A 12,517-nucleotide genomic window follows, 5' to 3' on the forward strand; every position below is an offset into this window, starting at 1 on the left:
TCTCATGGATCATACAATGTAAAAAATAAAACAAAGATGCTTTTTTGTTAAGTTAATTGTATTTCCTCAGATTTGAGAATGATAAAATTACTCAGTACTTTTATTAAATTTAATAGTTTTTAAAACCCAACATATTATTAACAGGAAAGCTCAGGGGAAAAACACCCTAATGTATTATATTATCTTGACCTCAGTCACCCTCTCCACACTTCCTTCCCTCTGTCCTTTCCATTCAGTCTTTCACTGAAACAAGTTCTAAGACAGAAGATGAACTATATGTTAAAGTAAAAAGTTGGGAAAATTATTTAAAGTATAGAAAAGGCCAGTATGAGATAATAAATCCTACATTTAATTCAATGAAAAGTTTAAAGTATATATTTAATTCAAAGTACAGACTAGTCCAATTGAGTTACTGTTTTAACATTGTAACAACATAGGAAGTCAGGTATTTTTTTTTTTTTTTGAGAGGTATAAAATTAGAAAATAAGGAAGTGCCAGCCATTTTAAGTTTATGATAAACTAATTTGTCTCAATTTAGTTTTATAAGACCACTGATTGGAAAAAGATAATAAAATCTATAGTCACATAATGTCTAACCGATTATTTTTTCCTATTCTCAGTGGTCCTTAAATTTAAAAAAAATTCCAGCTGGGTACCCAGATAATTGTATGAATTTTATTTCAAATATCTTAGAGGAGAAGTATTATATAGTGAAATTATAAACTAGTTTATTATTTTAAAACAGTATTTCTCTGATGGCTGTTTTTAGAAATCTAATTTTTTAAGGAATAATAAATTTTTAACAAAGAAATGTTCCACGAATAGTTACTCAACTGCACAGTTTACCCAAAACGAACCTTTTGTTTTCTTTTAACTACACCACATCTCATAATTGTCAATATATGGATGCACACTGAAAATCTCACTCCTCCACCCCAAAGGGTAAAGTATACTCTAAATTTACTTGACTAGATAGGTCCTCCCTCAGAAGATATTTGTCAACATCTCAGAGTAATGTTCCATAGAACACATTTTGGGATATTCTTTTGTACATGTCTACATTTAATTAAGCAGAATTCTTTGGTAACGGAGTCTTTTATACAATGACAACATAAAGCTATTATTATTTATAATGATTATACTGCAAAATTTCAAATGAACTTGAGTGTGGAAGAAAGATGAAAGTAAGACAAATCATATTAGGTTTACTTACTTGAAACTTCAAATTATATATATATATAAAATAATTTATTTACCAGAATACAATTGACTAGAATTTTTTTCCTAATCTTATCAAAAACATTTATTGTCTAACAACTTTTAATTCTACTTTAACTTTGGCTATATCATGAACACAAATGTAACCATAACTAAGTACAGGATGCAGTGACAGAAAACACAGCATTAATATATTCTTACCTGCGACTCTCCTTAAGAAATGTGATGTCATACCGAGAGGCACGTTTAGGCAAAGAGGAAACAAGAGCATCAATTTTCATAACAAGGTCACTCAAGCTAGAGAAACAAGATAAACAATGAATGAATTTTGGGGGAAGAAAGGTCCATATTTCATCTATCATATAACACCTTAAGAAAAGGGAATTTACTGCAAAGTATCTCTAGTAGATAAACTGTATGTAAAAGACTTTTCTTCCAAACTTGTAGATTCTATCAAAAGTACAATGACTGCTGCTTCTAAGGTCAACCTATTTTTTATCTTTGATATGATTGATAGCTAAAGCACCTAAGTGATATTCCTAATAGTGTCTATAATGATATAGAGAATCATTCAATTAGTCAAAATTTGCTGAGTTGCTGGTTATGTATCCAAGCACTTAGACCCACATAAGGAAGAAAGAAGAGCATGCAGGAAAAACAAAAAGTAAATGGTAAGATATCTACTTTCATAGAATTTTTAATATAGCTAAGCAGCCCAGATTTCTACGGTTTCAAATTCATTCAAAAACTAAAAATGTACAAAATAAACACCTAGATTAAATATAATCAAATTCATAAATCTATGACAGAGAAAATGTGTACATTTAATGATATGCTGATATATCATTAAAATATGAAAATGTGTATGTTTAATGATAACAGAAAATGTTAGCTGAAATTTAAGTACAAAAAAAAAAAGAAAAATAGAAAAAATAGGCATCTCCATTTTATAAACAAAGAAATTCAGAATCAGAGTGGTTGAGAACCTTGTAAGTATTTCTCTACTGCATCATTTTTTGCTGGATATATAGTTCCTGTACACTTTATATTATTTCTATTTGTAAACCATATCTTTCACAGAGCATTGCATTTAATTGCCACTTAATAAACATAAAAGAATTAATCAAAATCATAATCTACTCCTAAACTTCCTTAAAGGTTTAGAAACTTAAGGTTAAATTAGCCACACAATCTCTAATATGTAAAATTGTAGGCACAATGGAGGAAATATTTATGGACAACATATTCCCCATGTTTTTTAAACTGGGCTGTTATGTACTTAGAGGAGAGGGAGACAAAAAAAAGAAAATCTTTGAGGCCTCCAACAAATTTTCCCTAGATTTTCTGAATTTTCAGCTATCCAGGTCAATTTTTGTCGTTTTGAAAAGTGCTTTGAACTGAAGAGAGGAAAAGTGAACGTGTTAATCCCTTAGTCGTGTCTGACTCTTAGCAACGCTATGGACTGTATGGGATTTCCCAGGTAAGACTACTGGAATGGGTTGCCATTCCCTTTACCAGGGAATCTTCCTGATGGAGAGACTGAACCTGCGTCTCCTGAATTGGCAGGCAGGATTCTTAACACTGAGTTACTAGGAAAGCCAGATCCTAAGTACTAGGGATAAAGTTAAAAACACATGTGTAAGACTTCATGGGGGAAAAAGTGGAAGCTTCACTGAAGAATCTAAAAGGAACACTGTGCTATGCTTAGTTGCTCAGTTGTGTTCGACTCTTTGCAATCACATGAACTGTAGGCCGCCAGGTTCCTCTGTTCACTGAGATTCTCCAGGCAAGAACACTGGAGTGGGTTGCCAAGCCCTTCTCCAGGGGATCTTCCCAACCAGGGATCAAACCCAGGTCTCCTGCACTGCAGGCGGATTCTTTAGCAGCTGAGCCACCAGGGAAGCCCAAAAGGAACTCTAAAGACCCCGAATAAGTGCGTCTGTCTACCTACTTATCTACCTACATATATATGTATGTATGTATGTGTAGTTTCATATAAATAATATATGTATATATTTAATGGGTAAGATAATACAATATCACATAAAGATGGCAATTCTTTTTAAACAATAAATTCAAATAAATTCCCATAAAAATAGCAGGAAGGTTTTCTGTAGAACTTGTTATTCTGGTCCTAATAATATTTATATGAAAATGTAGCCAAAAAAAAAGGTCAAGAAAACTTTGAAGAAGTAGCAGGAGTAATTTTCATTATCTGATATTGAAATTTATTATAAAGCTGTGGTAGTTACAATGTGGGACTGCATAAGGCAAGACATCAGTGGAACAGTATAAAGATCTAAGAAGAATTAAAGACATACATCAGAAAAAAGCAAAACTGTAAAACTTTTAGAAGAAAATAAAAGAGAATACCTTTACGAATTCAGACCAAGGGAAATATTTATACACCCTATACACACACACATATGAGTACACACCCTTCACTTGACATACAGATCACAGATTACAAAGGAAAAACCCAGAGAATATTTTGACATTAAAAAAAAACTTCTCTGTAAAAAGTTACAATTCAACAGCCAAGCCACAAACTGCAATAGTGTATTTTATTACTGATAAAAGATATATATACCACATGTTTATAAATCACTGAAAGAAAATCCAACAAATAATTAAGCAAAAAGCATGAACATATCTTTTACAGAAGAGCAAACTAAAACAATCATATGAGAAGATATTCAACTTTACTAGAAGACAGGACGTAGAATTAAAACAAGATGCACTTCCTTGTCTTCTAGAAAGGAACTGTTTCACACCAGTCAGAATGGCTGCAATCCAAAAGTCTACAAATAATAAATGCTGGAGAGGGTGTGGAGAAAAGGGAACCCTCTTACACTGCTGGTGGGAATGCAAACTAGTACAGCCACTATGGAGAACAGTGTGGACATTCCTTAAGAAACTGGAAATAGAACTGCCTTATGATCCAGCAATCCCACTGCTGGGCATACACACTGAGGAAACCAGAAGGGAAAGAGACACGTGTACCCCAATGTTCATCGCAGCACTGTTTATAATAGCCAGGACATGGAAGCAACCTAGATGTCCATCAGCAGATGAATGGATAAGAAAGCTGTGGTACATATACACAATGGAGTATTACTCAGCCACTAAAAAGAATTCATTTGAATCAGTTCTAATGAGGTGGATGAAACTGGAGCCTATTATACAGAGTGAAGTAAGCCAGAAGGAAAAACACCAATACAGTATACTAATGCATATATATGGAATTTAGAAATATGGTAACAATAACCCTGTGTACGAGACAGCAAAAGAGACACTGATGTATAGAACAGTCTTATGGACTCTGTGGGAGAGGGAGAGGGTGGGAAGATTTGGGAGAATGGCATTGAAACATGTAAAATATCATGTATGAAACGAGATGCCAGTCCAGGTTCGATGCACGATACTGGATGCTTGGGGCTAGAGCACTCAGATGACCCAGAGGGATGGTATGGGGAAGGAGGAGGGAGGAGGGTTCAGGATGGGGAACACATGTATACCTGTGGCGGATGCATTTTGATATTTGGCAAAACTAATACAATTATGTAAAGTTTAAAAATAAAATAAAATTAAAAAAAAAAAAGAGGGAGGGGACATATGTATACCTATGGCTGATTCACATTGATATATGGCAGAAACTAATACAATATTTGAAGCAATTATCACTCAATTAAAAATAAATTTAAAAAATCAAGATGTAATTTCATATCCATAAGATAGGAAATGAACAGGTTGGGTAACACCAAGTATTGGTGAGGACTTCAGGAAACAAGAACTAATGCATTTCTGGTAGGAGTCTTAACTGTTCCAACTCCTTTAGCAATATCTGATAAAGCTGAAGGTATGTCTATCCTAAACCCAGTAACAACACTCCTTTAATCTAGAGAAACTCATACATTGCACAAGGAGACATGTAAACTAAGTTCATGATAGCATTTGCATAATAGTATTTTTGGGGGCTCCAAAATCACTGCAGATGGTGATTGCAGCCATGAAATTAAAAGACACTTACTCCTTGGAAGGAAAGTTATGACCAACCTAGATAGCATATTCAAAAGCAGAGATATTACTTTGCCAACAAAGGTCCGGCTAGTCAAGGCTATGGTTTTTCCCGTGGTCATGTATGGATGTGAGAGTTGGACTGTGAATCAAGCTGAGCGCTGAAGAATTGATGCTTTTGAACTGTGGTGTTGGAGAAGACTCTTCAGAGTCCCTTGGACTCCACGGAGATCCAACCAGTCCATCCTAAAGGAGATCAGTCCTGGGTGTTCATTGGAAGGACTGATGCTAAAGCTGAAACTCCAGTACTTTGGCCACCTGATGCGAAGAGTTGACTCTACAAGTAATAAATGCTGGAGAGGGTGTGGAGAATTACACTTACACTGCTGGTGGGAATGCAAACTAGTACAGCCACTACGCAGAACAGTGTGGAGATTCCTCAAAAAACTGGAAATAGAACTGCCTTATGATCCAGCAATCCCACTGCTGGGCATACACACTGAGGAAACCAGAAGGGAAAGAGACACGTGTACCCCAATGTTCATCGCAGCACTGTTCATAATAGCCAGGACATGGAAGCAACCTAGATGTCCATCAGCAGATGAATGGATAAGAAAGCTATGGTACATATACACAATGGAGTATTACTCAGCCATTAAAAAGAATTCATTTGAATCAGTTCTAATGAGATGGATGAAACTGGAGCCTATTATAGAGTGAAGCCAGCCAGAAAGACAAACACCAATACAGTATACTAACACATATATACGGAATTTAGAAAGATGGTAACAATAACCCTGTGTACGAGACAGCAAAAGAGACACTGATGTATAGAACAGTCTTATGGACTCTGTGGGAGAGGGAGAGGGTGGGAAGATTTGGGAGAATGGCATTGAAACATGTAAAGTATCATGTATGAAACGAGTCGCCAGTCCAGGTTCGATGCACAATACTGGATGCTTGGGGCTGGTGCACTGGGATGACCCAGAGGGATGGTATGGGGAGGGAGGAGGGAGGAGGGTTCAGGATGGGGAACACATGTATACCTGTGGCGGATTCATTTCGATATTTTGCAAAACCAATACAATATTGTAAAGTTTAAAAAATAAAAAAATAAAAAAGAGAGAAAAAAAAGAAAAGACCCTGATGCTGGGAGGGATTAGGGGCAGGAGGAGAAGGGGACGACAGAGGATGAGATGGCTGGATGGCATCACCGACTCGATGGACATGAGTTTGAGTAAACTCCGGGAGTTGGTGATGGACAGGGAGGCCTGGCGTGCTGCGATTCATGGGGTTGCAAGGAGTCGGACACGACTAAACGACTGAACTGAACTGAACTGAACGGGACCGGATGCCATTATCTTAGTTTTTTAATATTTAGTTTTAAGCCAGCTCTTTCACTCTCCTCCTTCACTCTCATCAAGAGGCTCTTTAATTCCTCTTCGCTTTCTGCCATTAGAGTGGTATCATCCTCATATCTGAGGCTGTTGATGTTTGTCCTGCCTATCTTGATTCCATATAGGGTTCCTTGTTCCTGTCTTGTAACTCACCCAGCTGGGTATTCCTCATGATTTGCTCAGCATATAGGTTAAACAAACAGGATGACAGCAGACAGCCCTGTCGTACTCCTTTCTCAATCTTGAACCAATCAGTTCTTCTGTACAGGGTTCTGTTGCTTCTTTTTTTTGTTGTTGTTGTTGCTTCTTGACCCACAGTTTTCTTAGGAGACAGGTAAGATGGTCTGGTATTCCTATATCTTTAAGAGCTTTCCACAGTTCGTTATGATCCACACAGTCAAAGGCTTTAGCATAGTTGAAGAAATGGAGGTAGATGTTTTTCTGGGAATTTCCCTTGCTTTCTCTGTGATCCAGCGAATGTTGGCAATTTGATTTCCGGTTCCTCTTCCTTTTCTAAAACCAGCTTGGACATCTGAAAGTTTTTGGTTTGTATAATGCTGAAGCCTCACATGCAAGATTTTGAACATGACCTTACTAGCATAGGAGATGAGTACAATTGTCTGATGGTTAGCACATTCTTTGTGCTACACACATAAATCAGAGAGCTTTTTTCTTTTTTTTAAAAACAAACTTACTTTGAAATAATTATAGACTCACAAGCTAGTACATAGAGGCTCTTCAACCCTCCATCTGGCTTCCTTCAAAGGAGACACTCCATACACCAAACCAGGACATCACCATTGAAACAATACTGTTTACTGGACTACAGATCATGTTCAGTTTTCACACGGACTCGTGTGTGTGTGTGTGTGGTTTTATGCAGTTTCATTCCCTGTTTAGGTTTGTATAACCACCACCACTGCTCCATCATCACCAGGCAGTTCTGAGATGGATGGATGGCATCACCGACTCGATGGACATAAGTTTGGGTAAACTCCGGGAGCTGGTGATGGACATGGAGGCTTGGCGTGCTGCGATTCATGGAGTCGCAAAGAGTCGGACACAACTGAGCGACTGAACTGAACTGAACGAACTAAAGGCAAGTTAATTGTACTTCAGTAATGGAGTATATAAATTAATTGCAATATATTCACGAAATACTAGAAAGAAATTGAAGTGAATAAGTTCAGTCTATATACATGAAAATGGGAAAATGGATAAAGTTCCTACAGAGGCAGATTGCAAAAGGAGCCTATGTATAATAGCATATCTCTAAAAAAGTCAAGGCTTTAACACCATAAACATTAATAATAGATAATTACATATGAAGCAGAAGTATAAAGGCAAATAGAGGAATCATGCATACAACATTTAAGAAAATGGCTACCTCTTGGGGAGGGGGGAAAATGGGACAGATGGAAAGAAAACAAAAGAGATAGATCCAAGGCAAATAAAATATTAACATCTACAGTTTGGTAGTGGTGAGCAAATGGTATTTTCTACTATTTCTTTATATTCTCTATATGTCTTTTATTGTATTTTCGGTTGGTACCTGAAACACTTTCTAATCTTAAAAAGAAATCAGAGGCAAAATACCAAACTCCAAAATGAAATGCTCTTATGATTTTAAATACTTACTTCTTTGAGTTGATTTCTGTATTTTTAACAATGTCTTCAATGTTCGCTACAAACTTAGTAAATGTTATCTTTTCCAACAAGTAAAAATCTTCTGCGTAGAAGTCTTCACCTAAAGGGCCTAAGAACTTAAAAATAAAAACAATTATATTATTGTGTGTCTTCTGCTGCTGCTAAGTCGCTTGAGTCGTGTCCAACTCTGTGTGACCCCATAGACAGCAGCCCATCAGGCTCCCCTGTCCCTGGGATTCTCCAGGCAAGAACACTGGAGTGGGTTGCCATTTCCTTCTCTAATGCATGAAAGTGAAAAGTGAAAGTGAAGTTGCTCAGTCGTGTTCGACTCTTAGTGATCCCATGGACTGCAGCCTACCAGGCTCCTCTGCCCACGGGATTTTCCAGGCAAGAGTACTGGAATGGGGTGCCATTGCCTTCTCCAAGATCCTAATCTGTGACAGATATTTTCTTATCAAACAGATATTTCTTTAAGCAAAAACTGATTAAACAGATAGTGGTTATTTATCATTTACTAAATCCACTGGGAAACATGAGAAAAGTATTTCCTCACTTTGAGATTACAAGTTAACATTTGTACAAATACCAAAATCAACATGGCAAAAAATAATCAGCAAATTATTTCTATTTGAAAGTTTTACTTTGAAACATAATGCTTTCAAAAACCTAAGACTTTTCATTTTAAAGTAAATTTTTCAAATAATTATCTATATTCCATAAATCTTTTACTTTCAACATTTACTATTCAATCTCTTAATTGTAGTCCATATTATACATATATGAATATATAAATAAGGCATAAAAAATCAAAACCAAGAGACAAATCACATAATTTTTTAATAATATCAACCATTCTTCATCTAACTGATGTATAAACTTGCTGGAGCACAGCAAGGTCATGTAGGTTAGTTTTCAATCAGTAACTGCAGAAGTGGGAAGCTGTAAACTTGCCAAACACCTAATTTCTCAGGATGTCTATCCCATCAAAACCACTCCAAATGTGCTACTATTACCATTTTGGGGGGAAGCTAATATGTGCATCATCATCATAATAGTATGACCATAATAAGCCTTGATATAGAAGGTGAGCTCTGGCACAGTCTTATGAACAATTAGACTTAAAGACAATTAGAAAACATGTCAACCAGAATTTTTTTTTTTCCCTTGGCAAAAGACCACAATGAAACAGTTGCAAGTGGATTTTCTTACTTCCCCTGCATATGCTTCTGCAATTAATATTTTATAAAAATTAATAAAGTATAGTTCTTCAATCTTTTCTCATTTGCTCATAACAAAGGTGAAATTAGCTGGAATACTGGCATCCAGCTAAACAAATACCACATTTCACTTTAAACATAAAACCTGGTCTCTTAAATGTACAAAAAATAGGTGCTATAATACTAAAAGTACACATATCAACACTTCATTTCCTTAAGATGGCTGTCAATTTTAAGGTTAACTTTCCAAGCACTTTATCAATGTTATATTTTTTGGACTATGGATGGGATAGGCCTGGAAAATAGCTGAATTTTATCTATACCACTTCTAGTGACCAAATAGTTTTTTGTTAATAACTCAAAAAAAAGGAAATAAAATCTCAAATTATTTTCCTTGGGGATTAACAAGATTGGGAATCTGTACTGATTAAATTCACCAGAAAATTGGCACTATTTTACCTATGTAAGTTCAAATAGCTAGCAGAAACTCTCTTTTTTCTGTGCTTTAGTTCTACTTAAAGTTGAATATAATGTTTGTGGAATAAAATGTTAGTGTAAAATCACATAAGGGCCAAATTGAGAAATGGAACATTAGATTTGAAAATCATGTAATAGTACAATAAAACCTATCTGGAGCTTAAATCTTTACAACATTTTAGAAATGTGACTTCAGTTAAACAGAATAACTGCTATAACAGAAATGTACTATCTCCTTTGACAGATCATTAACATTTTAGAAAACTCTATTAAAATGTTCATGCACATACTGAGTAAAAATCTCTCCCTACTTGTTCAAGTTTCATCCATTGGCCCTGACTCTATACTGACTCTCAATGAACATAAAATCTGTGAAAAGTGAAAGTGAAGTCGCTCAATTGTGTCTGACTCTTTGCGACCCCATCGACTGTAGCCTACTAGGCTTCTCCGTCCATGGGATTTTCCAGGCAAGAATACTGGAGTGGGTTGCCACTGCCTTCTCCAAGAGATCTTCCTGACCCAGGGATGGAAACCAGGTCTCCCACACTGCAGGCAGACGCTTTACCCTCTGAGCCACCAAAATCCGTAAAAGTACCCACTATTTCTCATGATAGCCTTCAGCCATTCTATGTGTTTTTGGTATAAAAGCGTATTTAATCCTCTGACAACTTTGTAAAATATACTATTACTTTTTCTATTGTCCTAATGAACAAATTTTATGACAAAGGTCGTATAATTAATGGTGTAACTGGAATCTGAATCCAAACTGTCCTGCTAAACAAAAAGGCCATGCTTGTTTCCCTACTCTCTGCTGTGCCATGTCTTTCAGTAATTTGTAAATATGTGGCACAACCATTGTTCAGTCACTCAGTCATGTCTGACTCTGCAACCTCATGGACTACAGCATGCCAGGCATCCCTGTCCTTCACCATCTCCCAGAGCTTGCTTAAACTTATGTCCACTGAGTTGGTGATGCCATTCAACCATCTCATCCTCTGCTGTCACCTTATCCTCCTGCTTCAGTCTTACCCAGCATAAGGGTCTTTTCTAATAAGTCAGTTCTTCGCATCAGGCGGCCAAAGTATTGGAGCTTCAACATCAGTCCTTCCAATGAATATTTAGGACTGATTTCCTTTAGGACTGACTAGTTTGATCTCCTTTCAGTCCCAGGACTCTCAAGAATCTCCAACATCACAGTTCAGAAACATCAATTCTTCAGTGCTCAGCCTTCTTTATGGTCCAACTCTCACATCCACACATGACTACTGGAAAAATCACAGCTTTGACTATAAGGACCTTTGTTGGCAAATTTATTTATTTTACTATGTGGTGTAATAAGAATAAGTGTAATTATATTGGGTTAGCTACAAAGTTCATTCAGATTTTTCTATAAGATGTTATCGAGAAACCTAAACAAACTTTTTGGCCAAACCAACAGCAACAGTATTATTTAGGGTTTTATTTAATATTAAAATAGATTTTAAATTCTTTAGCATGTCAGTAAGAAAGTATGAGATCAACACTCCCTAGTTTTGATCATTTATAAACAATTTTAACTTTGAATGTTTCAATTTTAATGTACATTTGGACAGGTTCAAAATGAAGACTGATTCTAAAATGTCAGAATTATTTTGAACATTAAATTATCTGGTTCAGAATTATAGCTACTTGCTACAATTGCTATGATTATTGTGTTTTATAAAAGCATTACTCTTGAGACACAGTGATAAGCTAAATATTACATTATAGTTCAGAAACCACAGTACTTATTTTCAGATATATCACACTTTTCTATTCAAACCACAATCCTACAAATACAATTAAAATTATAATTTTTCATTACTCAACATAAAAAGTCAACATATTTGACTTCCTAACTATCTCCAGTTCTGACCTCTTCCCTGAACTTAACTCATGTCCAGTTGCTGACTCAACCAGTCTACTCACAGGTCCAGGACGGAACACTGAGCTCTTACTATATGCAGAACTAAATTCTCTATCTGATCTTCCTTTTCTTCTGAACAAGCCCACTCCTCCTGCAAGTCTTCCTTACTTTAAAACAATGCAACTTCATTCTGCTGGTCATGCAGTTCTCTCACATCCCACAGCAAATCTGTAAGCAACTCCTGTTCACCCTTCCTTCAAAATACATCTCACGCCTACTTCTCTCTATTTCCACTAGAGCCATTCTGGTCCAGGCCACCATCAGCTCTCACTTGGTCTACTGTAATAGCTCCTAACTGGCTTCCCAACCTCTACAGTCTATTCTCAATGTAATAGCCACTAATGATCCAAATAAAATGTAAGTCAGTTTATGTCAATCCCCTCTCCAGAACAATGAGCTTCTCAACTCATTCAGAGTAAAACCGCATCTGATCTGGCCCCCAGCTACTTCTCTCCTGTTCTCCTCATATCTGCTATTCTTAGAACACACAGACATAAGCTCATCTCAGGACTTGGTACTCCCTGTTCCCTCTACCTAGGACATTCTTTCAGACATGCAACACAGTTTGCTCTCTCACATCTTTTGGTTCTCTGTCCAAA

General features: G+C 36.3%; 1 protein-coding gene across 2 annotated transcripts in view; it reads right to left on the minus strand.

The window, feature by feature from the left end:
- Nucleotides 1–12,517, minus strand: part of UGGT2 (UDP-glucose glycoprotein glucosyltransferase 2) — a 148,115-nt gene that overhangs the window by 47,539 nt on the left and 88,059 nt on the right. For both annotated transcript variants that reach the window (XM_061435226.1, XM_061435227.1), the window contains exons 23-24: nt 8,271–8,395; nt 1,420–1,515 (exon numbers count right to left, since the gene is read on the minus strand). In XM_061435226.1, coding sequence (XP_061291210.1) covers nt 1,420–1,515; nt 8,271–8,395 — 221 coding nt within the window. The remainder of the gene's footprint in view (nt 1–1,419; nt 1,516–8,270; nt 8,396–12,517) is intronic.

Source organism: Bos javanicus, chromosome 12 (genome assembly GCF_032452875.1).
Source record: "Bos javanicus breed banteng chromosome 12, ARS-OSU_banteng_1.0, whole genome shotgun sequence".
NCBI lineage: Eukaryota > Metazoa > Chordata > Mammalia > Artiodactyla > Bovidae > Bos > Bos javanicus.